General features: G+C 38.2%; 1 protein-coding gene and 2 pseudogenes across 1 annotated transcript; all 3 read right to left on the bottom strand.

Annotated features, from left to right (window-relative positions):
- Nucleotides 1–2,051: 2,051 nt before the first annotated feature.
- On the bottom strand, nt 2,052–2,210 carry LOC141420954 (U2 spliceosomal RNA; annotated as a pseudogene).
- A 9,413-nt stretch (nt 2,211–11,623) lies between these two features.
- LOC109695527 (52 kDa repressor of the inhibitor of the protein kinase-like) lies at nt 11,624–15,214 on the bottom strand (annotated as a pseudogene).
- Nucleotides 15,215–15,842: 628 nt separating this feature from the next.
- On the bottom strand, nt 15,843–16,843 carry Tas2r38 (taste 2 receptor member 38). Its single transcript, XM_020178141.2, has one exon. It carries the CDS (start codon nt 16,839–16,841, stop codon nt 15,843–15,845), a length of 999 nt encoding a protein of 332 aa, XP_020033730.2. The 5' UTR covers nt 16,842–16,843.
- Between the last annotated feature and the right edge of the window lie 8,933 nt (nt 16,844–25,776).

The raw sequence follows: 25,776 nt of genomic DNA, 5'->3' as shown, positions 1-25,776 counted from the left end.
CTGGATTTCCATGGTATTTGTTGTTATCTCCCCTTTTGCATTTCTAATTTTATTGATTTGTGTTTTTTTCTCTCCTCATTTTAGTCAGATTTGCCAGGGGTCTCTCAATCAATCTTGTTCATTTTTTTGAAGAACCAACTTTTTGTTTCATTGATTCTTGGTATTTTTTTGTTTGTTTCTATTTCATTGATTTCGGCTCTTATTTTTATTATTTCTCTCCTTCTGCTTGTTTTGGGATTTGCTTGTTCTTGTTTTTCTCGGAGTTTGAGATGTGGCATTTGGTCATTGATTTGAGATCTTTCTGTCCTTTTAATATATGTACTCCTGGGTATAAACTTTCCTCTCAGGACTGCCTTTGCTGTGTCTCATGGGTTCCAATAGGTCATGTTTTCATTTTCATTAACTTCTAGGACCCTTTTAATTTCTTTTTTTATTTTATCAATGACCCATTGATCATTGAGCAATGTGTTGTTCAGCTTCCAATTGTTTGCATGTTTTTTACTGCTGTTTTTGTTGTTGAGTCAAGTATCCTTTATCTGAAATGCTTGGGACCAGAAATGTTTCAGCTTTGTAGGATTTTGGGATATTTGAATATATCTAATGAGATATAGGAATAGGAAAAAAGTCTAAACATAAAATTCATTTGTACTTCATATATATGCCTTACACACATAGCCTGAAGATAATTTTATACAATATTTTTAGTGCCCTTGCATTTTTTTTTTTTTTGCAGTACTGGTGTTTGAACTCAGGGCCTACACCTTGAGTCACTCCACCAGCCCTTTTTTGTGTTAGGTATTTTTGAGATAGGGTCTCACAGAATTAATTGCCCAGGGCTGGCTTCAAACCACGATCCTCCTGATCTCTGCCTCCTGAGTAGCTAGGATTACGGGCGTGAGTCATTGGCACCTGGCATGCCCTTGCATTTTAACTGTGACCAAAGACATGAAGTCAGGCATGGAATTTTCTATTTGTGACATTATGTTGGTACTTAAAAAGTTTCAGGTTTTGGAGGATTTGGGGATTTTTTGTTTTTGGATTAGGGATGTTCAATCTGTATTACAATTTATTTGTCCATTATCAATTCATATATATTTTGACATTTCAAGTTTAGTCTATTGTTAAAGTTAAGATTTGCAAGAATCAAGTAATATGAATTCAGATCCCTCATGCTTAATTGCTGATATCATTATCCTGAATGGAATTGTTTCTCTGAAAGTCCTAGAAGCAAAATGTGGCTTGGAAAAATATTCAAAGATATTGTGTAAACATCTAAATGGAAACTAAGATACAAAATATTGCAGTAAGAATCCCCAGGATTATACCAAACTAAACTCTCTGTATACACAATTGCTCAATTCCAACAAGGGTTAGACTAGCCTTTAGAGAAACTCAAACATCACCTCTTTTAGGGGTGGTTGAAATGTCTGGGACTCTGAAAATCATCATAGATAGGTGATTATGTTCTTCATGTTTCCCTTGGGATATGTGAATGTGAGGCTGTGATTCTACTTATGAAGGTTTTTACTGCCTTCTTATTCAAACTGAGAGATGCCTTAGGACCTGAACTTTATCTGCACTTGGAAGATGCTAGAACTCAAGAAAGGCAATGACATGGATACAGTTGGCCACCACCAATTCCTTTTCAGTTTCCCTTACCTACCCTTTTGGTTTGGGTACCCCTGAGGTACACACAGAATATTTGCTGAATTATTAGGAGAAGAGATGATCTCAGATGAGAGGCATTTGGAGTATTTTCCCAACATAACTACAAAATTAGTAGTGCATATTTAGGGCCTTCTTTGGATAGAAAAGCTCAGAGTTGAGTCCTATATCATCCTTTCATTCCACTAGTTCCATTTAAAAGCACAGCAACTTCTCGGACAGTATTTAGGAAGTAATCTCACTAATTAAATAAACCTTTAAATGTGATCATAAGCATATTAAGTGAAATATAACTTACAAACATAATGGATCAAGTAGAATAAAACATACTATGAAAGAGACTCTAACACTAACCAGCTCCCTGAATCTTCTGTAACTGCTCATCATTTTGTGTGATTGTTTCTCAAATCAATCCTCATTATTTAAATTTCCCACTGGGTCTGAGTCACATAATTCTGTTCAAAACTAACTAACATGTTTATTCCTTCTTTATGTGTCTGCTCATTGTTCTACACTTGATCTTAGCCAAAAGGCCGAGAAGCGATTGCTCATTGTTCTATATAAGTGATTTTGTACCACTTATGATATCATAGGCCTTTTAGTTGCAAGAGTTAGAACTTCAATTCAAACAAATTTTAGATGAAAATGGCTTATGGAATATGATAAAAGGTTGTAAGATGAAAGAAAAGTGGGTGAGGATGAGGGTGTTGCTCAGTGGTGGAGGTACCTGGATGCATGCTTGGGGCTCTTAGTTCAATTCTCAGCACCACATACAAAGTGGGAAACAACAACAATGCAAATCAAAATGGGGGAGGTTACAGATTGGCCTCTGGAACATCAGAAGTCAAAACCTGAATAAAACCATGTTTTGCTACATTTCCCACTTGTCATTTCTTTTTTCTTTTCTTCTTCTTTTTTTTCAACTGGGGTTTGAACAAATGGCTTTGTACTTGCAAGGCAGATTCTCTACCATTTGAGTCATACTTTCAGTCTTTTTTTACTGATTATTTTGGAAATAGGGTCTCACTTTTTGCCTAGGCCCACCTGGACCACAATTCTCCTATTTTAAGCTTCCTGCCATTGCTGGGATGACAGGCATATGCCACCTTGACCAGCTTTTTTCCATTGAGGTGGGGTCTTAAAAAACTTTTTTGCTTGGGCTGGCCTGGAACATGATCCTCCCAAATAGCTTGAGGCGATAGACAAATGCCACTGTCTGCAGCTATTGGTTGAGATAGGCTTTTGTGAACTCCCTGTGTTGGCTAGCCTCAAACAGTGATTCTCTGGATCTCATTCTCCCAAGTAGCTGGGGTTATAGGCATGAGCCTCTGGCACCTGGCTTCTGCTCATTTCTATTTGTGGTAGATAAAGACATGGCCATGAAAAGCTGCTGGATTTCACGAGTTATAAATTTTAGTTAGATAAACCCTCAGGATAGACCAGGATGGGCCTGAAATGAATTCAAATGTGGTAAAGTGCAGGGTCATGGAAAACATCTTGGTTGGAGGAGGAGCAGTTACCTTATGAGGGGTGGTTGCTCTCAGGAGGGAAGTGATGGGAATCATTCCTTACATCTTGCCTACATCCTCCTCCCAGAATGTTATGGCTTCCAATCTGGCCAACACTCTTCCTCTGCTTTTATAACCCAACTTGAAACTTACGTTTTTCGGACTAGCTTCTCTTTTTAAATATCACAAGTGTATTTCTACTTCTAATATCTAATGTGAATTTTAGTTCTTCATTCCCAAAAATCTGCTGGTAACATGATACCAACCTAGTTATAATAGGTCCTAAACTACACTACCATTTCTCCAAAACTGAAGCCAACTTCCTCTCTTAACTTCTTTGTTTTGTTAATAATTGCATCATATTACCACTCCACACTGAAATCCTTCTTGATTCTTCCTTTTCTGTCAACCACTATATCATGACACAAGATGATGATGTTTTCCCAAAGCTTGAAAACCTATTCCAACTTCTCTATTCTCACCACCACCATCCTGGACTAAATCTTCCTTTATTGCAATTAGAGTATAAATGGCTCAAACCCTTTGCCTCCTTCCTTTCAAATCAATCCTTCACAATGTTATCATTTGAATATAAAATCACTGCTGTGACTATGTTACATTTATTTCAGGTTTTATTAAAAAATCACTAGCATGAAAAGTCTCAGCTCAATCTTGGCTCCTAATCTGATCTCCATCTACCTATATAGACATGCTATGCTTGGTCCTCCAAATTTTTGTCTTTGCCATTTACTTGAATTCTGATTCAAACCCTGGTCACACATTTTGTTTATGCCAGTATTTGGACACCTAATTAAATGTAGCTTCATCACTATTTAAACATTTTTATATATGTTTGTATGCATTTCTCAATTAAAATACAGATTCTATGCTAAATAGACTATGTTTTATTATTCTCTGCATCACTCTTAAAACCTAACTAGAATTCCCTAAGTCTACTTAATTGCAATTTCTTTTATTTATTTATTTATTTATTTAATTTATTTTTTTTCTTTTATTATTCATATGTGCATACAAGGCTTGTTTCATTTCTCCCCCCACCCCCACCCCCTCCCTTACCACCCACTCCGCCCCCTCCCTCTCCCCCCCATCAATACCCAGCAGAAACTATTTTGCCCTTATTTCTAATTTTGTTGTAGAGAGAGTATAAGCAATAATAGGAAGGGACAAGGGTTTTTGCTGGTTCCGATAAGGATAGCTATACAGGGCACCTAATTGCAATTTCACTGTTGCTCTGCATCCCTCATTCCTTTGTGTATTTCTTGTCAAATGCATGAGAATATAAAGCTCAAGGGGAAAATTCATTGAAGAACTTTTTACAATAAAAATTTAAAAATGCTAACCTAGAATGAAAAACACAAGCTGAGAATGGCTGTCCTCAGTCCAGGCTTTCTCAGCCTGGATAAGGATTGGTCTCAGAGGAGTGACCCAGGCAGCGGTCAGTCTATTAAAAGATCAAGAAGTATGTATGATGCTGAAAATGTGTTATGGTAAGGAACAAAACCAGTGGAGTTATCTTATAAGTGAGTTCCTTGAAAAATTCAGTGTGAATTCTTGATTGAATTAGCTCAAGATGAGTCTACAGGTGTAAGAGCTCATGCTTAGGAGTATGGTATAGACTCATACAGTGGGCCAATCATCAGAATAAGTAATCTCTAAATCTGCTTTTCCTAGATATTCAATTAGGAAATCAAGAAATAATCTGACAAAGAATTGGTTCATTGTGCAAATTAAGACCTTAGTGTTAAATTGGTTAGCATACACAGTAAAAGTAGACTTCCAGATCTGGAATAAAGATCACAGATTTCTTCCCTTGAAATACACAGGAGGAGGAGGAAAAAATACATAAAGAAAATAAAAATTTTAAAATGTTAAAGATAAGGAAATATTTTAATGACCTATAGTAACCTACTCTCCTGTTTTTGGATCTGATGATGTCACTGAGACTGCTGGAGTATAACTTGTAAAATGTGGTAATAAGTTGGGGAGGTAGATGAGAGGGAAGTGATAGTGTCTCTTGGGGCCTTGCAAATGCAAGCAATGAATTCTGCAGAATGAAAGTCATTCAGGAGCTAAGCCCTTTTCTCAGGGAAACAGAGAGTGGCTGCATTTCTGGACAGAGAGCTTTGTGTGGCTCAGAATTATGGGGGTGTATAAGACTCCTTTTAGAGGGGACCCTGACACTCTATTTACTTCCTTCTGTCATTTCCCTTTGAATTTGTAGACTCAGTTCTTTTTCCTATCATCCTCTAGTATTTCTTGAACCACTAGTTAACATTTAACATAATTTGCCTTATATTATAGCTAATTATAAATATATATCTCTCTTGCACTAAATTTTTTGAGGGCTTGATCCAGAAGTAATAGCACATATTCATTTCATTTCTCAAATGAAAAATATTAAATTTTAGGACCAGGGAGTAAAGTGTTTGCCTAGTGTGTGGGAGGCCCTGGGTTTTGATTTCCAGGGCTGAAAACAACTTCTAGTTATAAAACTGAAAAGTTTACCAAACTTCAGATAGAATACATACATAGAAGTTCACATGTAGGCAATTATGATCAAATTTCTGAAAAATAAATAGCCTTTGAAAACTAACACATTGCAAGTAGGAAAACAGAAAATTATGGCTATCTTCTTAACAAAAAAACTCAAGTCTGGAACACATTAGAATGACAACTTTAAAGTAGTGAAGGAAATAAAACAAAAGAAAGAAAAATGTTAACTTGTATTTCTATGTCCAATAGCTTTAAAAAATAAGAGTTCAAAATTTTTTTTTCATACACTCAAAAAAGCGAGAGCATTTGTAGCCATCGGATCTGTACTATAAAAGTGTTAAAAGAAAAGTTTTCTGGCTGAAGTGATATGATAGAAAATAAAAACTTTGATCTTATAGGAAGAACTGATGAGTACCAGAAATGGTCAGTATGTGGACAAGTAGAATCAACTATATAGAATCATCTCATATATGTAGTGGGTAGAATGACAGTCACCAAGGGCTGGAGGGAGATTAGATTGGAGGAAAAACTTCAAGAGGCCTAATGTACTGACCATAGTTGAAGACAATGTATTCTTGAAAACTGCTAAGAAAGAAGATTTTCAGTATTCTCATCACAAAAAATAAGTATGTAAAGTAGTGCATGTTAATTAGCTTAATTTAGCTATTCCACAATATATACATGTTTCAAAACATCTTGTATACTATATATATATATGCAAATTGTTGTCAATTAAAAAGAAACAAAACAAAAATCATAACATTGCATTGTGGAGTTTACAATGAATGCACACATGTAAAATATATGACAAAAGGGGCACAAAGGATGAGGAATGGTGGCCAATGTTACTGCACTGTTTTAATTGTGTATAATATTAACTCTAAGTAGACTGTGATAATGATTTATAATGTAAGCCCTAGAACAGCTACCAAAAATTTATGGGGAAAATGGAATATTTAAAACACCAATAGAAGATTTCAAAAGGAAAACTAAGACATGGAAGAAAGAACTGAGAATAAAACAGACACCACAGACATTAAAATGTTAATAGAGACAGGTGATGACCAAATTATGTTAACAAAGTTAAAGATACAATGTATACATCCCTTAACTTATCAACATAGTTGCAAGAATAAATTGAACATCTTAATATTACTAAATCTATTAAATAAGTTATAAGTACAAAAAAGAAAACTTCCTGAAAAGGAAATTCCAGGACTAAGTGGTTTCCTTGGTGGATCATATATTTGGGAAGGAATGATATCGATCTTACACAAAGTCTTTAAGAAAATAAAGATAGAGGAAATATTTTCTAACTTGATAAATATATATTTGAGAGAGAGAGAGAGAAAGAGAGAGAGAGAGAAACAGAAACACTGAGGTCAGTATTCCATATGAACATATGTGCACAGAACATCAGTAATAAAATAGAACAGCATATGTAAAGATTAATACATTATGAGCAAGTGAGACTTATTGTAGGAATATTTATTTAACATTCAAAAATTAATCAATGTAATCTACATGTTAACAAAGTAGAGGGAATAAACCATAAAATCATATCAATAAATGTAGAAAAAGTCAACATACTTTGATGATAATAATTGCCAGCCAGTTAGGGATAAAAATTGTTTTTCTCAATCTGATCAAGGGAATCTACAAATGATCTACAGCTAACATTATTATGCCTAATGATAACATATTGAATATTTCCCTCTGAAAACAAGACAAGTGTATATTCTCATATTAATTCTAATCAGCATTTTACTGAGATTTTCACCACTGAAATAATCTACATGAAAAAATAAAGGGCATAAAATGGAGAAGTAAAGTTATTCTTATTTGCTGATGACATGATTAAGTATAAAATTTCAAATACTCCTCAAATAGCTATTGGAACTAGTACATTAAAAAATCCATAAGATACATGATTAATGTACAAAAATCAGTTGTGATTTTTACATGCTGGCACCAAATAATTGAGGGAATATTTAAACTATTTGATACAAAATAACACAGTAAAATATTAAGTACTTAGGCATAATTTTATCAAAAACCTTTATGCTAAAAACTGTAAAATATTGAGAGAAATTAAAGATTTAAATAAATTCAGAGATATTCATGTTTGCAGATTGTCAGATTGCATATTTTTGAGAAGTCAATTATTCAGATTAAAAGAAATAACAATTAGAATTTCAACAGGAGATTGTGTGTGTATATGTATATATATATATGAATGAATAAATAAATAAATAAAGTTTAGATAAATATTATTTATTTATTTATGAATCAGTTGTTCCAAAAGTTATGGTCCAGATTACCCAAAGCAATTTTGGAAAAGAAAAATAAATTTGGAAGACTCACAATTACCTGTGAGTCTTGGCTGTAACCAAGTATTTGTTAAAGACTAGAGAAATAGTTAGAGCACAATATAGAGATTAGAAAGAGGTCCTTGCATGCACAGTCATTTCATTTTCAACAAGGATGCCAGTGAGGAAATGGAAGTCTTTGATAAATGAGGCAGGGTTACCTGGATAGACATACAAAAATAAATTTCAACCCTTTCAATACTCTGTACAAGAAATAATTCAAGATAAATTATAGTTTCAACAATAACAGTTAAAACTATTAAACTTGAAGAGAAACACTATAGACTATTTTTGCATTTAGAGGCAAGCATATATATCTCAGAGGGAACACAAAAAGCACAAATAGTATAGATAAAAATGACAAATTGGATTTTATTAAAATTCAGAATTTCTGCTCATTGACACAAATGGTCAATAAGTACAAGAAAATGTGCTATATATCATTAATTATCAGGAAAATTCAAATTAAAACCATTTCATGCCCACTAAAATGGACAAAAATTAAAAAGACTGGTGTTAGATGTGGTGGCACCTGTAATTCCAGCTATAAGGGAGGTAGAGGTAAGAAAACCATGTTCTGAGGCCAATCCTGGTAAAAGCACCAGAACCTATCTGAAAAGCAGACTAAAAAAAACAGGGCTGGAAGCACACATAGCTCAAGTGGTAGAACATTTGTCTAGCAAGTGTGAGGCCCTGGGTTCAAACCCTAGTACTGCAAAACAAACAAACAAACAAAAAAAGCTGGCAACAGCAAATTGCTGTTGATGAGCACATGGAACAACTTTCCTGCAGTGTTGATGGGAACTTACAATGTTAGGGTCTCTGGAAGATGTCAGCAGTTTCTTATAAATACAAATGTTCATCAATGTTATGACACAGCAGTTTCATTCCTTAGTATTTACCTAAGAGAAATGAAAACTATGTTCACAAAAAGATGGACTTGAAATTTTTTAAATAAAAAGTTATTCATAATAGCTCCAAACTGTAAACAATGTGTCTATTCATCAATCATGACTGTATAAATGACTTGTGATTCATATATTATGGGTCAATCACAAACATATAGTGTTAAAAATAAAGTCATGCAAATAGTCATACAAAAACATTCTCCACATCATGAATGATCAGGGAAATGCAAATTAAAATAAGATAGCACTACACACCTGTGAGGATGGACAAAATCCTGAACGTCGACAATAATAAATATACTGGCAAGGATGCAGAACAGGAATTCTGTCATTACTGGTGGGAATGGAAAATGGTACAGCCACCTTGGAAGGCAGTTTGGTGATTTTTAACAAAATTTAACATCCCTTACCATATGATCCAATATTTGGTTCCCTTAGGACTCACCCAAAGGAGTTGAAAACTCATGTCCACAGAAAAATCTGCACATAGAGATTTTTTTTGTTGTTGTTGGAATTGGGGTTTGGACTTGGGCCTTCACATTTGCAAAGCAGGCACTCTACATCTTAAGCCACACCTCCAGTCCATTTTGTAGTCATTTTGGAGATGGGGTCTCTAAAACTATTTTCCTGTGCTGGCCTTGAACTGCCATCCTCCTGATCTCAGCTTCCCAGATAGCTAGAATTACAGGTGTGAGCCACCTGTACCTGGCACATAGATGTTTATAGTAGCTTTGTTATTAAGATGCTCATCAATCAGTAAGTGGATAATTATGACTCATCCAGATAGTGGAATATTATTTAGCACCAAAATAAATGAGCTACTAAGCCATGGTGAAATATGGAGAAACTGTAATTGTGTATTAGTAAGTGAAAGAAGCAAATCTGAAAAGGACGCATACTATATAATTCCATACATTATGGAAGAGGCAAACTATGGAGACAGTAAAAAGTCCAGTGGTGTCCAGGAGTTGGAGGAGGGAGGAAGGGAGGCATAAGTAGGCAGATCAAAAAGGATTTTTTTTTTTTTGGCAATATTGGGGATTGAACATAAAGCCTGGTGCTTTCTAGGCAAGCACTGTACCACTTGAACCATGCCCCAGTCTTTTGTTTTTCAGATAGGGTCTAGTAATCTTGTCTAGGCTAACTTTGAACTGTGATTCTTCTACCTCCACTCTAGAGTAATTGGGATCATAGGTATGTGTCACCACATCTGGCTTATTTTGAGTTAGGGTCTCGCTAACTTTTATCCAGGCTGGTCTTGAATGGCAATTTTCCTACTTCCACCTCCTGAGTAGCTGACAGTACAGGCATGTACCACCATGCCCAGCCACAAAAACAATTTTTAGGACAGTGAAAATACTCTATATTATACTATAATGGTAAATATATACCATTATACATTTGTTTAAACCTATAGAATGTACAACACTAACAGTGAACCCTAATTTAAACTATGGGCTGATTAACATCGTGGTAACTCTGGTTTATCAATACAAGTTCATCAATTGTAACAAATGTACCAGTCTGGTGGGGAATGTGGATTATGGGGGAGGCTGAGATATGGGGTGTATCTTTGTACTTTACTCTCAATTTTGATGTGAACCTAAAACTGCCCTGAGGAATAGTTTTTCAAACTATTTTTAAAAAGCCATATGGAACAACAAGATATAATATAAAGGTCTTATACCAAAAGAGAAAGAAAAATAAGAAGGGATGCCCTCTGTCATCTTTTATGATGACATCCCTCCAGGTACTCTAGGGGAGAGTGGAATTAAAGCTGCAGTTTGGTGGATGGTCACATCATCAGCTCAAGCACAAGGGCCTCTCGAGCAGTGGTTCCAACATTGGCTACACCCTGGATCACCTGGACAGCATAAACAGTATGACACCCGAGTCCCATCCCCAAAGATTTGATTTTACTGGCCTGGCATTGAGATTTTTTTAAAACAAGCTTCTCAGGTAATTTTATTGTGAAACCAAGAATGACGACCACTGCCTTTGAGAGAAGCGTGCAGGAATCTTGGTGGACACCAGGAACAAGAAGTCAGAGGAAGTTGCAAGTTTTGTAGCCATCGGAGTTGAAGAAAAGGTGAATTTGGGAAAAGTGAGAGGAAGAATTACATCTATCAACAATAGCTGCCTGAGAGGAGAAAGTGATTCTCCAGCAGTGCCCACAGGTGGCAAAAGGAAGAGCCTCAGTGATTAGGCCGCATGTCACGATTTTGAAGCCTTTCAGGATTTAAACTTCCGGTATAAGTGTTTCTCTCCTGAGTCTTTTAGCACCTGATTTGAGGAAAGTCTTCTTTGTCAGTTTTTTATGCAGGAAGACAGAGAAAAAGAATCTCTATATACCTACATTTCAACTAGGCTTTTCTGGCAGATTCCTTAACTCGGTTAATCAGAGCTTGGCAGCAAAGCACTGTCTTTGGAGGCAAATCAAGTAGAATCAGAAGGCAGACCTGTCACTGAGGCATGCAGGAGACCTACTGAGCAGAGATCCACTTCCCTTCTTCTCTCCTTACAAAGCAGGTAGAAGGACATTTCATAATTAGTGGCTTTTCAGACAAAATGACCCCATCAGTTGGTTCCATTGGAGTTTTAAAGTAGTACCTTCGGAAGCTGGAGTCAAGACATTGTTTCTCCAGGTTTTTCTTTTTTTTTTTTTAAAGAAAATTCACATTTTATTTAGATTGAAATAAACTATACAAAATTGATTTTTTTCACCAAAAATAACAGCAATCTTTTCTGTATTATTTCTAAATAAACCACAAAACATTTATTTTTGTAGTTTTTTTCTAATAAGTCAAGATGAGGCAGTATATATAATCATGGAAAAAAGACAGAACAGACAAGCCAGTTGCCTGTAGGGATGGCATAAATTCTGTCTTGAAGCAGAAGTGTCCAACATTGACCTGATGAAAAGCTTATGAAATGTAGGCTCAACAAAGGAATGTAAACAGCAACAACCAGGTATAGAGCAACAATGCAGGCCCTTCCACTCCAACTTGAACTGCAACTGTTCCTTTAAGTTCATTTGACAAAGACAAAGTCTACACTGAATCTTTGTTTGGTGAGCTCACAATTCACTCTCTGGTAATTCCCTTAACTGTTCATTACAGATTTTATCTTTTTTTTTTCATTGCTGGGATGGAATCTAGAGCCTTGTGCATACCAGGCAAGCACTCTACCACTGAGCTACCATCCCAGTCCTTGGTTTTTTTGAGACAGGGTCTTGCTATGTAGCCCAGACTGGGCTTGAACTCGAGATCCTCCTGCCTCTGTCTCCCCACAGTCATTATAACAGATTTTTAAACTACACTTAGAACTTCTACTAGTCAAAAGTCAATAGTGGGCTTCATTATAACATTATATAAAATGTATTCCTTTCTTCCTTATCTCCTCAAAATTCATTTTTTCAAGAAACTGGTAACTCAGTACCTGGTAACTGTTTCCACAGTGATAATACATGTTGTATCTAAAATGACTTAACTAAAACAATTCCAGAGTGCCACTAGTAGAGATAATTCAGAGGTGAAGTATGGCATTTCCAATGCCATTTTTTGGAAGAAGAGACAGGTATTCAAAGCATGAGTGTTCAAACACGGACCATTTAAATAAGCAGATCATCAATGGTTAATATGTTCAACTGGAGGCCTAAAGGCAAAGATATTCAGTGATTAAGTGGCCCACAACATCTTATAGCTTTTTTTCCATAGAAGACAAAGCCCATTAAAAAAGTCTCTTAGGTATTTTCAATGGTTTCTGAATTATCTGTAGGAAGCTCTGACTTAGTTGTATAGAGTTTGATATATGTGTCCACCATTAAATCCAGATCATGTTTTATATCAAAATTTATGTTAAGCAAAGCCAAATTACTTGACCTTTGGTCTGTCAAAGTGTTCCTCAAGTATGCTTTGAGACGCTTTCATCCATTTTCATAGCGCTCATTCTCAACCTTCATCACAGGAAGAATACACAGTACTTTTAGCAAGGCATATACATTAGGGAAAAACCTGATGTCAGGCAGATGGAGGGCTTCATAAATGGTAGATGGAAGTTCTATATCTTTCCCTCTGTGTTTCCACTTGATTCTCCAACAATGAAGCTCAGCTGAGAGCGTGTCAGGATTGGGTAAATCACTTCTGTACATGTCAGCATGGTGTTCCTCTGATGTGTTGAATTTGAGCTGTCCCATGACTGAAGGTACTAGAGATAAGCATTTAAGAGCTTTGAGGTGCTGTTCTGAGAATATATCTTTAAGTTCCTGAATAATATGCTCCACTGTTGGAACACTTAGAGTTTCTTTATAGTAACTCTCAGAGCTTAGCTGAGAGTCCAAGTTACCTTGCTGGGCCCTACGGAATTTCCCAGGAAGTTTCATCTGAATATCAAGTTTATTTGCCAAATTTGTGGCTTCCTCAAACCAAAACTCATGATAAACTTCAATATTTTCCATCACTTCATTGAGAGAATGTAGCACTGCAGTCAAGCTACTGGCGGCAAAGAAGACATCAGAAGTTTGTCCCTGGAGATTTTTCCCAAAGGCTCTTGTAAAAGACAAGACATTTTTAAGAACAACAATGGTAACAATAAAATCAAAATCTGTCACTGCACTGCAGAGTATAAATGCTCGGCCAGCTATACAGTTATTCCATCTAATATTTGTGTCACTGTTTATACTATCTAAGCATAATACAAGTGCTTGCAGGAGGTCCACTAAAATTTCAAAAGTATCATGCCTGCCTGTCCACTGAGAATGGCAAATTTCCTTCAGCTCTTTACCCCGCTCTTCACTATTCTGAAAAAGAACAGAAATGACATTGTCAAGTTCTAAAAGCAGTTGCGGTGACCGAAGGAAAAAAGAACAAACTTCCTCCATTGTTCCTAATGCAACGGACACCCCCACCACAGGGACTGATTTGGCCAACCACATGTTTAAGGCACAGGAAGAGCAGAGTGTGTAGATAGCTTGGGGATATTTCTCTAAAAGTCTAGAAGCAACAACTTTCATTTTGGAAGAAAATCCACTGGAAACAATGTAAGCCTGGCCACGACAATACTCCATATTTAGTCCCCACTTCTCAGTTATGGTAGTGTGAAATTTCACAGCCAAAATTTCTGCATCAGCTTCATAAGGCAGGAAGCCCACAAATTCCTCTCTCAGGTTATGAGATTCATCAACAAACCTCACCAACACGGGTAGATGCTCTTCCCCTGCTATGTCCACTACATCATCAGTGATAATGGAAAAGAAGTGTGAGTCTCTCACTTCCCTGAGGGTTTCTTCCCGAATGCAGCTCTCACAGATCTCTAGCATCTGTTTCTGCTGTGTTTTAGAACAGAACAATGTGTTAACTGCTGTAGTCTCAAAGCGCTTTCTCAGGACTTCTTCACCAGAATTTATCCGGCATTCCAACAGTGCCTGAAAGTTATCAGGAGTAAAGAGACCTTCTGGGATTTCATCAGCCTCATGCCCATCCAGAGGTATGTTTTGTTTTCCCATAAGAATCAAAATTTCAAATAAAGACTTTAGGTATTCTTTGTTTTCTTTCTCTTCAAGGGTTAAAGGCAAAATGTCTTCATCCTGCTGGTCAGCCCCTTCTGCACTGGGGTTCTGAGTACTGCTGTTGTTTGTTTCTTTATGTTTTTGTTCCTGTTCAGAAGTTTCGTCAATTTTTTTCTGTTTCAGTGTCCTGATTTCATCTTCACTCAATTCTTTTATTCGTTTTCTGTGTCTACTATGTGGATTGTTCAAATGACTGGTAAGATCAAATATTGTTGGTATTGCATTATCTCGAAGAACTGTCCTGTAAGGACTCTCCCAATGACTTCACAAGTATCTGCTTCAATTAATTTTGAGAAATAAAATAACCCAATCATTCTTTAGATTTCTGATGCCTCTGCAAAATGTATAGTTCTACAGATCATGGAGGTTTCAAAGTGTTTGGCACATAGTCGATAATGTTTATTTAGTTGATCAGGTGTTTTATCTTCTAAGTCTGCTCTCCTACAATTCTCCACCCACTTCTGGCATCTGGCCGGGTCCCGCGGGAACCTGAAGAAGGCCAGGTCTGACTGCGTGCTCTTCCGCGTGCAGTTGGGGGCCGCGCAGAAGTTCGGCATCGTTGCCCACCCGCCGGCCGGCCCAGCCTTCCCCTCCCTGCCTCCTCAGGGCAGTCTGCCCGCCCGTCGGGGCCGGGGAGGGGAGCCAGGCCGGCCGGCCGGCTCGGCAGGGCCGCGCGCGGGGGAGGGGCGGGCGCGCGAGAAGCCGCGAGGGGCAGGAGGGGCGCGCGGTCCGAGGCCGGGCTGGGGACGCGGCTCCACAGCGCTGTGAGCGGCCGGGAGGATTTACCGCCGCCGCCGCTGCTGGTGCACCTCCCGCCCGCCCCGGACGCTGCCGCCTCCCTCTCCAGGTTTTTCTTTTTCACATTTTATGATTCCACAAAACTTTTGGAGTTTGAAGGGGGTTATTTAATTGTCACAGTAGTGAGTATTTTCAAATATTATGCTAGCACTAATTTTGAGAAAAAGTCATGTTAAAAGACAGCCATATTATCTTTAAAGTTACATATACCTTTAGAGGAGGAGGGTTCTCATGGTTTAGTTCATACCAAGCAATGATAAGCTACAGTTTATAAAGGATTTACATTGAATATCTCGCCTCTCTATTTTGCTCATTTTATCAAACCAACACTATTATCCTTGCCTAGGTCACTTATAGAGCTTTGATTATTTTATTCTTCTATGAGTGAGACCATTTATGTTAAGTAGAGAGATTTCCAGTTAGGTTTTACGTAAGAAACTGGAAGGTTTACCAAGAATCAGAATTCCTGAACTATCAAAGGCATAGTTGTAAAGAGCCCATTTCTCATCTATTCTTAGCAAAGTATCCTGGGATCTGCCTTCTGGGTTGTCCTTACCTTTCGGCTGCTCTGAGCCCAGAATAGAATGGTTTCCACTGTCTTCCTCAGCTTGTTACTGTTTGAGATCAGGATGGCTGCATATCCAGAGGGAAAGGCTGCCATCATCCCTATGCAAACCATCACTCCTGCCTTGTTGTGCCACAGCATCTGTAAGGGCACTGAGATGAGAGCAGCACAGAAAGACACCACATAGAAACAGAGAAAGGAAACCAGGGATATGAGGGCTTTGATGTGGACCTCCAAGCTGGGGTCACAAGAGTCTCTGGTTTGGGACTTCATTGTCCTCATGTGCCTTCCCAGGGAGAAAATCAGCATACCAGAAGAAGCCAGAAAAGATAGGAAAGGGGGGATAGACACCACATTGCAGAAGAGAAATGAGTAAAAGAAATTGAGTTTTGAAATTTGCAAGTTGAATTCTGTATTGTTCACAGGTAACACAGCTACACCCGTGAAGTGAGATTTGCTAAAGAAGTCCTGCAAATAGAGGATAGCGCAGATGCAGGAGAAAAACAGAGTGCCAAGGAACACCTGGCAGGCCTTCCTGGATATCCAGCTTGCCAAACAGAGCAGGAAGGTGTGAGAGAAACGAACAATCTTGGAGCAGTAGAGGACACTGAGGCAGGCAGCAAGCCAGATGCTGACTTGGTTTGCAATCATCCAGAGCATGAGGATGGCTTGGTAGTTGCGGCTTAGTGTGTCTTTCATCTGCTGGAGGAAGGTGAGCTGGATGGCATTCAGCAGTAGCAGCCCATGCAGGAAAAGCTGGGTGATGCTGAGACACAGTAGCACAAGATCACAGTTGCTCAAAGGCTGCCTCTTCACCATATCCCACAAATACACCAAGAAAATAAATGCATTGGCCAGCATTCCCACTGCAAATTCCAGGATTGAAAAGAACAGAAATGCAGTCTTGGCTTCAGAAGACACCGTTAAGACAGGGATGAGAGTAAGCATGGTGTGTCTTCTCTGGTTGACTAATCTACTTAAGACTCAGATATCACTCAGCAGGGAAGTGTAACAAAACCTTCTTAACCAGGACCTTCCTTTACAAGGCATCCAGCTCTTGATCTAGTTCTATCTCAAAGTAGGCACAAAAAATGCTAGGACAGGAACTTAGAGGGGTGTTGTTGATTTAGACTATCTCTTGGATACACACAAATGCTTACCACAAGGGTGGAAGACTGATGGTTCTAACTCTTGGATGATGCAGAAGCTTTTAATAAATCCAGATTCCTGTATGACAGCTTCCCCAGAGGGCCACAATACAGCTTTAGGGTTGCAAACAAGATAGGCTCTCAGTTTTCCAACCAGATAGAGCCCAGTTTTGCATGCCCATCTGGACCTATGGGAGTGAAAAAGAGTAGGATTTGTTTATGGGTTTCAAGGAAACTGGCAGAAGGCAAAACAGATATTTTTGTCCTTTTCCATTTGTACTTCTTCTATCACTTCTGAGGCAAGACTCTTACCATAGACAAGCTTTACTCTGGACAAGTGAATCGCTTTCCTCTGGCACTGCAGCTTTTGTTGTTATTGCCAAAGGCAATGATAGTTTCATTCATTTGTCTTTGTTGTGCCAGACACTATGCTCTGCAAGAGGGGTATTGACCTGAGTAAGACCAGCATCTTGCTATGAAGGGGGAGGGAAGGGCATTATCTGGCCTGGACTATTGCAGACACCTTTTAACTGCTCTCTGCTTCCCATCCCCACTCTCTTATCCCATTTTCCACAAAGCTACAGTAATCATCCTGATAAAATATAACTTAGGTCATTGCTCTGTTCAAAACTGTCAGGGATTCTAATCTCCCTCCTCATGAAAGCTAAGTCCCTATAGTGGCCTATGGACTCGCACAGTGAGGACCTCTGTTTCTTCTCAGATGTCATCCACGATACAGGCTGTCTCCTTCCCTTCGTCAGCCACATGCATCTTTTCTGTTTGGTAAACTCACCAAGCATTGACCTACCAGAGGACCATTGCACTTGCACTTCCCACTACCTGAATTTCTTTTCCTCTACATCCTTGAGTGTGGCACTTTCTTCTCAAAAGTTCACCCTATAAGAGGGACCTTCCCCCTTCATCCTATAAATAGCTTCCCTTACCTTATCTAAGGTATTCAGTTATTCATTGCCTCTACCTATCTCCACCTATTAAAAATATATGATTCAAGAAGGCACTTATTGGATACTCATATATACTTTTTTTTTTAAAAAATGGAATTTCCACAAAATAAAGCACTTAGTAGCCTATCACATCTCCATGGAATGTATCTATAATAAAATGTTTTACAGTTTAGCATTCTGGGGAGTACATTGGAACTGTACTTAGCTGTAATTTCTGAAATCTAGATTTCTTCCCTCCTAAACACTTCCCAATATTTGTTAAACTCTGGTCCTTCAGCATCTTGAATCATCCCTGGTTGCTAAGGAATATGAATGGGATTTCATGAATACATCTGCAAGCTCTGTAAACATTCAGGCTAGTTACTCAATGGACATGGGAGATCTGATCATTTAGAGACTGAATGTTGTTTCCTAACATTTTTCCTAACCTGGTACCTCTTTTCCACTCTCACAAATGCTTTAACTTCTTTGCTTCTTTTATGATTGCCCTTCATACTTCCCTCATTTGTTCATTATGTAGAATGAGTGATTGAAATAAAAGGAGAAGTCAGATGGCTGTGACTTTGGTGTTCTATCTGTTGTATGATCACATTTCCTCTAGGTTTCTTGCCTCTGTTCATCTTCTTACTTCATCTTCATCCTTGAGTTAAGACCCAGCTCTGCCACTTTCCTCTCTCTGATGTTTGCAAATGATTAACTAAGCTCTTTTCATTCATCTCATATAAGGCAGTAATCAAAATCATCTCTCTTTGGAAAGTTGCCAGGTTTACCTGACTTGATACATGTAATGTGCTTGAAATGGTGGCTGGCTCATGGTGTCCAATCAATAAATGTTAGTTATTATTGCCATAGTTCTAAAGTGTTTGCCCTTGATCCTCATCATCCTATCCTCTTTCCTGCTTATTCATTTAAAATATCCCTCAATTCAAGACTTACCTGTATTGTTTCTGTAGTGACTTCATCTTTTTTTTTTTATTCTAAAATTTTTTTATTAGGATATATCTGTTGTATGGGAGGAGGTTCATAGTGACAATTCTGATTAATCTTATATAGTACATTATTTACATTGCCCCCATCATCTCTCCTTCTCAACCCCTTCCCCATCCCACTCAAAGCAATTGCAAGAGGTTTTTTAGTTCTCTTTAATAGGTATATGAAGTTCATCAACCATATGCTATCATCTTAATCGCCTTTCTTCACCGTCTCCCCTCTCACTAGTACCTGCCCTCCCTGCTGCACACATTGTGCCTATTTTACAGTCCTGGTTCATAATTAATATTTGAGTTGACATTTGAAGGGGTGTCTCAATGTGTGCTCACTGTGGGTGTGCTTTACTTTGGTTTGTTCAATCCCTTCAAATACTTTCCCTTATCCCTTTACCTCCTACCGGCTGTTTTTCAACAGTTTTCAATACACATCCTTATTTCTTCTACTTTCCCATCGTATGGTATGAGATATTACTGATACTCTTTCTCTTTTCCTTTCCCTCTTTTCCCAGTTTCCATAGAGTAGTTCCACTGTTAACAAACATGTTTTACAACTGAGTTTGTATAATATCATGCTTGTTTGTGTGTGTATGTTTATCATTGGATCCATCTTCCACATATGAGAGAAAACATGTGTCTTTTGTGTTTCTGATTCTGGCTAACCACTTAACATGATGTCCTCTAATTGCATACATTTACCTTCAAACTCCATGTCATTATTCCTTGTGGCTTAGTAATACTCCATTGTGTACATATACCACAATTTCACGATCCATTCATCAGTTGTAGGACATATGGGTTGTTTCTAGAGCTTGGCTATTGTGAATAGTGCTGTGATGAACATCAGTGTACAGGTGTCTCTACTGTTTTCCTGTTTTACATTCTTTTGGGTAGAGGCCCAAGAGCAGTATCACTGGATCATATGGCTGTTCTGTCTCTAGTTTTTTGAGATATCTCCATGCTGCTTTCCATAGTGGTTGTATAATCTGCATTTCTACCAACAGTGTATGGGGGTTCCTGTTTTGCCACATCTTCACCAGCATTTGTTATTGTTATTCCTCTGGATTATGGCCATTCAAACTGGGATGAGATGAAATCTAAGTGTTGTTTTGATTTGCATCTTTTTTATAACCAGGAAAGTTGAACATTTCTTCTTCCATTTACTGGCCATTTGTACCTCTTCTTTTGGCAATTTCCTGTTTAATTCATGTGCCCATTTCTTCATTAGGGTGCTGATTCTTTAGGGACTGAGTTTTTTGAATTCCCTGTAGATGCTGAATATTAGTTCCTTGTTGGATGAATAGCTGGTAAAGACGTCCTCCCATTCTGTGGGCTGTCTCTTGATTTTCGTGATTGTTTCCTTTGCTATGCAGAAGTTCTGTAGTTTGATGCAGTCACATTTGTTGATTCTTTCTCTTAGATGCTGAGTCTTTTGAGTTCTGTTTAGGAGATCATTCCCTCTACCTATCTGTTCCAATGTATTTCCTATTGCTTCTTTTTTTTTATTGTTTTATTATTAATATGTGCATACAATGCTTGGGTCATTTCTCCCCCCTGACCCCACCCCCTCCCTTACCACCCACTCCGCCCCCTCCCTCTCCCCCGCCACCCCCTCAATACCAGGCAGAAACTATTTTGCCCTTATCTCTAATTTTGTTGAAGAGAGAGTATAAGCAATAAGAGGAAGGACCAAGGGTTTTTGCTAGTTGAGATAAGGATAGCTATACAGGGCATTGACTCACATTGATTTCCTGTGCGTGTGTGTTACCTTCTAGGTTAATTCTTTTTGATCTCACCTTTTCTCTAGTTCCTGGTCCCCTTCTCCTGTTGGCCTCAGTTGCTTTTAAGGTATCTGCTTTAGTTTCTCTGCGTTAAGGCAACAAATGTTAGCTAATTTTTTAGGTGTCTTATCCTATTGCTTCTTGAAGTTGTTTCAAAGTTTCAGGCCTTATATTAAAGTCTTTGATCCACTTCGAATTGATTTTGGTACAGGGTGAAAGACAGGGATCTAGTTTCAGTCTTCTGCATGTGGATATCCAGCTTCCCAGCAGCTTATGTTGAAAGGGTGTCTTTTATCCATCATGGGTTTTTGGCTTCTTTGTTGAAGATCAGTTGGCTATAGATGCGTGGGTTTATGTATGGATCTTCTATTCTGATCCATTGGTCTTCCTGTCTGTTTTTGTGCCAATACCATGCTGTTTTTATTGTTATGGCTCTGTAGTATAGTTTGAAGTTGGGTATTATGATGCCTCCGGCTTTGGACTTTTTGTTCAGAATTGTTTTGGCAAACATATGTGTTTCCATATGTATTTCACAATTACTTTTTCTATTTCTGTGAAGACTGTAACTGGAATTTGATAGGGATTATGTTAAACATGTAGATTGCTTTGGGTAGTATGGCCACTTCACAACTGTTAATTCTACCAATCCATGAGCTGGGAAGGTTTTTCCATCTTCTGGTATCTTCTTTGGTTTCTCTCCAGTGGTTTATAGTTTTCATTAAAAAGATCATTGGTTTCTTTTGTTAAACTTATTCCAAGGTACTTTATTGTTTTTGAGGCTATTGTAAATGGGATTGTTTCCCTGATTTCTTTTTCAGACTGTGCGTTGTTGGTATATAGAAAAACTACTGATTTCTGTATGTTAACTTTGTATCCTGTTACTTAGTTGAAAGAGTTTGATTTCTAGTAGTTTTTTGGGGTCTCTTAGGTATAGGATCATGTCATCTGGAAATAGGGATAGTTTGACTTCTTGCTTCCCTATTGAATCCCTTTTATTTCTTGCTCTTGTCTGGTTAAGAATTCCCAAACTACATTGAATAGGAGTGGAGAAAGCGGAGAGCCCTGTCTCATTCCTGACTTTAAGGGGAATGGTTTCAGTTGTTCTCCATTTAGCATGATGTTTACTCTAGGTTTGTTGTATATAACCTTTATTATGTTGAGGAACCTTCTATTCCTAATTTCTTTAGAGAGTTTATCATGAAAGCGTGTTGGATCTTGTCAAAGGCTTTTTTCTACATCTATTGAGAGGATCATGTGGCTTTTGACCTTGCTTCTGTTTACATACTGCATTAAGTTTATGGATTTATGTATGTTGAACCATCCTTGCATCCCTGTAATGAAACCAACTTGGTAATGGTGCATGGTCTCTTTGATGTGTTTGATGTGTTGTTGAATTCTGTTTGCCAATATTTTGTTGAGAATCTTTGCATCTATATTCATTAAAGATACTGGTCTATAATTCTCTTTTCTGATTATGTCTTTATTGGGTTTTGGAATGAGTGTAATGCTGGCTTCACTGAATTAGTTTGGTAGTGTTCCTTCCCTTTCTATTTCCTGGAAAAGTTTGAGGAGTATTGGTGTTAGTTCTTCTTTAAAGGTTTGGTAAAATTTGGTTGTGAATCCATCAGGTCCTGGTCTCTGCTTTATAGGGAGACTATCATGCTCCAATTTTATTGCATGTAATAGGACTATTTAGGTGGTTAATATCTTCTTGGTTCAATTTTATTTGGTTATATGCATCTAGGAATTTATCCATTTCATCTAGATTTTCCAGTTTACTGGAAAAAAAAGTACTCTCTAATAATTCTCTGGATTTTGTTGGTATTTGTGGTTATGTCCCCTTTTTCATTTCTGATTTTATTAATTTGGGTGTTCTCTTTCCTCTGTTTTGTCATGTTGGCTAAGGGTTTGTCAGTCTTGTTAATCTTTTCAAAGAGCCAACTTTTTGTTTCATTGATTCTTTGTAGTTTGTTTGGTTTTGATTTCATTAATCTTGGCCCTGATCTTTGTTATTTCTTTCCATTCGCTGGTTTGTGGTTTGTTCTTGTTTTTCTAGGAGCTTACAGTGCATCATTAGATTGTTTAGTTGAGAGGTCTCTGTTTTTTGAATGTAGGCACTTATAGCTATAAACTTTTCCCTTAGCACAGCCTTTGCTGTGTCCCACAGATTCTGTTATGTTATGTTTTCATTTTCATTAGATTCTAGGAACTTTTTGAATTCTTCCCTTATGACTTCAGTCACCCATTGGTTTTTTAGCAGTGTGTTTTTTGGTTTCCACGTGTCTGAATATTTTCTGGGGTTTCTTTTGTTGTTGAGGTCTAGTTTTATTCTGTTGTGATCTGATATGATGCAGGGGGTTATTTTGATTTTCTTGAATTTGTTGAGACTTGCTTTGTGTCCTAAAATATGGTCTATTTTGGAGAAAGTTCCATGAGCTGCATAAAAGAATATGTGTTGCCTAGTTGTTGGTAAAATACTCTGTAGATATCAACCATGTCTATTTGGTCTAATGTGTGGAGTAGCTCTGAAGTTTCTTTGCTGACCTTTTGTCTGGAAGACCTATCTGTTGGTGACAGTGGGGTATTCAGGTCTTCCACTATCACTGTATTAGTGTCTATCTGTGCTCTTAGGACCATTAGAGTTTTTTTTTTTAATGTAAATGGGTGCCCCTGTGTTTGGTGCATATATGTTAAGGACCAATATTTCCTCTTGATGAATTGTTCCTTTCTGATTCATTGTCTCTTCTGATTAACTTTAGTCTGAAGACTATTTTGTCAGATATGAGTATAGCTACTCCTGCCTGTTAATGGGGTCCACTTGCTTGAAGAAATTTTTTCTATACTTTGACTCTAAGCAGTGCTTATTTTTTTCTGTCAGATGACTCTCTTGTAAGCAACATATGGTTAGTCTTGTTTTTTAAATCCAGTTTGCTATTCTGTTTCTCTTGATTAGGGCATTGAGGCCATTTACATTCAGTGTTGTTGTTGTGAGATGCCTGTTGTTTCCAATTATTTTTCTTTCCCTGTTGTTTAGTTTTACCTATTCCTTGTTTACTGGTCTGCTTGCTCAAAAGGGTTTATTCTTTCTTGAGTCCTCCTGTCTCACTCTAGTTTCTTCTTCTATATGTAAAAGTCCTTTATCTTCTGTAGTGCTGGCTTGGTGGTTACAAATTCCTTTAGTTTTTCTTTGTTATGGAAGGTTTTAGTTTCTCCTTCAATTAAGAAGGACAGTTTTGCTGGGTAGACTAGTCTAGGTTGACAGTTGTTTTCTTTCAGGGCCTGAATTATATCTTTCCATGACCTTTTTGCATTTAGAGTTTGAGATGAGAAATCTGCTGTTATTCTAGTGGGTTTGCCTTTATATGCGACTTGTCTTTTCTCTTTTGTGGCTTTCAGAATTCTTTCTTTGTTTTGGGTGCTGAGTGTTTTTATTATGTTGTGTCTGGGGGTGTTTCTTTTTTGGTCCTGCAGTTTGGTATTCTGTAAGCTTTATGCACCTGGGTAACTTTCTTTCTTGAGGTTAGGGAAGCTTTCAGCTATTATGCTATTGAACAGGGTGTTAATGCCTTTAGTTTATGTCTCCTCTCCTTGTTCTACACCCATGATTTGTAATTTTGGTCTTTTCATGGTATCCCAGATAGCTTTCATGTTCCATTCTTATTTTCTTAGCATTCTTTTGTGGTCTTTTACTGTTTGGTCTAATTCCTCTACTTTGTCTTCTGTTCCTTATACTCTGTTTTCAACTTGCTCCACTCTGATCAACAAGCTTTCAATTGTGATATTTATTTGAGATATTGAGTTGTTTATTTCAGATTGATTATTTTTCAGGGTTTCCATATCTTTATTGATTTCCCCTTTTATATCTTGGATAGTCTTCTTGATTTCATTTATCTGTTTGTATTTTCTTTGAGTTCATTTAATTATTCATGTCCTCTTTGAGGTCAAATACTAGCTTTTGTGTTTCTTCTTTGAGGTCGTTAATCATTTTTACTATTTTTTTTTGAATTTATTATTTGATAGCTCTTCTTCTATGTAGGTGTCTGGATCCTTAGTGGTGGAATTGGCTTTTGATGGAGAGCACTTGTCTTGCTATTTCATTCTGTGCTGAGATCTATGCATCTGGAGTTGTTTTTGGTTATGGTTTCAATCTCTTGTGCCCCTGTAACTGGTGTTTTGTGTCTTTTTTTTCTCCTGGAGCTCCAGCAGTGTTCCTCAGAGAAGGATATGCTGAATATGTTACCGCTTGCAGAGTTCTTGTTGTGGCGCTGGTTGCCTCCTTTCTCCCCTCAGTGAGGGGGCTGGAGTTCCTGCTCTTTGATGGTAGGGAAAGGGGAGCATGACTGTGCACTGTGGGGGGCAGGCCTCCTAGTGCCAGCAGAGTAGCAGATTGCCACTCTGTGGAGGAGCTGAGATTCCTTGGGAAGCACTGGGCTTCTGTGTACCTTGGGGGATCAGGGCTTCTGGTGCTGCCTGCAGAAGGCTATAGCTTTCCTCTTCTCAGTGGGGAATCTGGTGTTCTTGCTCTTTGATGGGGGTATAAGGGCTCTTGCTGTCAGGGACAGTGGGGAGTGTTGGGCCTCTGTGCTCTATGGGGATGGAAGCCTCCTGGCACCAGCAGATTAGCAAGGTCTGGAGCCTGGGGTTCCCTTGGGTGTGTGGTGGCAGGCTCCTGGCACTGTGTAGCAAGTTGAGTGTACCCGTGGGGCAGCAAGGCCAGCAGGCTTGAATTGTCTGGTGCTCACCAGACAGCAAAGGCCCTGGGGTCTACTTGCATTGGGGAATGGGCTGTCAGGAGCCATGGCAGCTGCTGCAGGCACTGGAGAACAAAGTCTGTGGGTAGCAGGAGTTTTGGGGCCCAATTTCCTGCACGGGCTTTAGGAAGCACAGTCCTGTGGTGCTGCTGCTGGCTTAGGAGAACAAAGTCTGCAGGCAGCGGGAGTTCCCTTGCCTGATCTCCCACATGGGCTTCAGGGAACTTAGTTCTATGGCACTGTTGCAGGGGA

Source organism: Castor canadensis, chromosome 2 (genome assembly GCF_047511655.1).
Source record: "Castor canadensis chromosome 2, mCasCan1.hap1v2, whole genome shotgun sequence".
Taxonomy (NCBI): domain Eukaryota; kingdom Metazoa; phylum Chordata; class Mammalia; order Rodentia; family Castoridae; genus Castor; species Castor canadensis.
The sequence above is the reverse complement of the archived record's forward strand: the minus strand, read 5'-3'. Positions and strand labels throughout refer to the sequence as shown.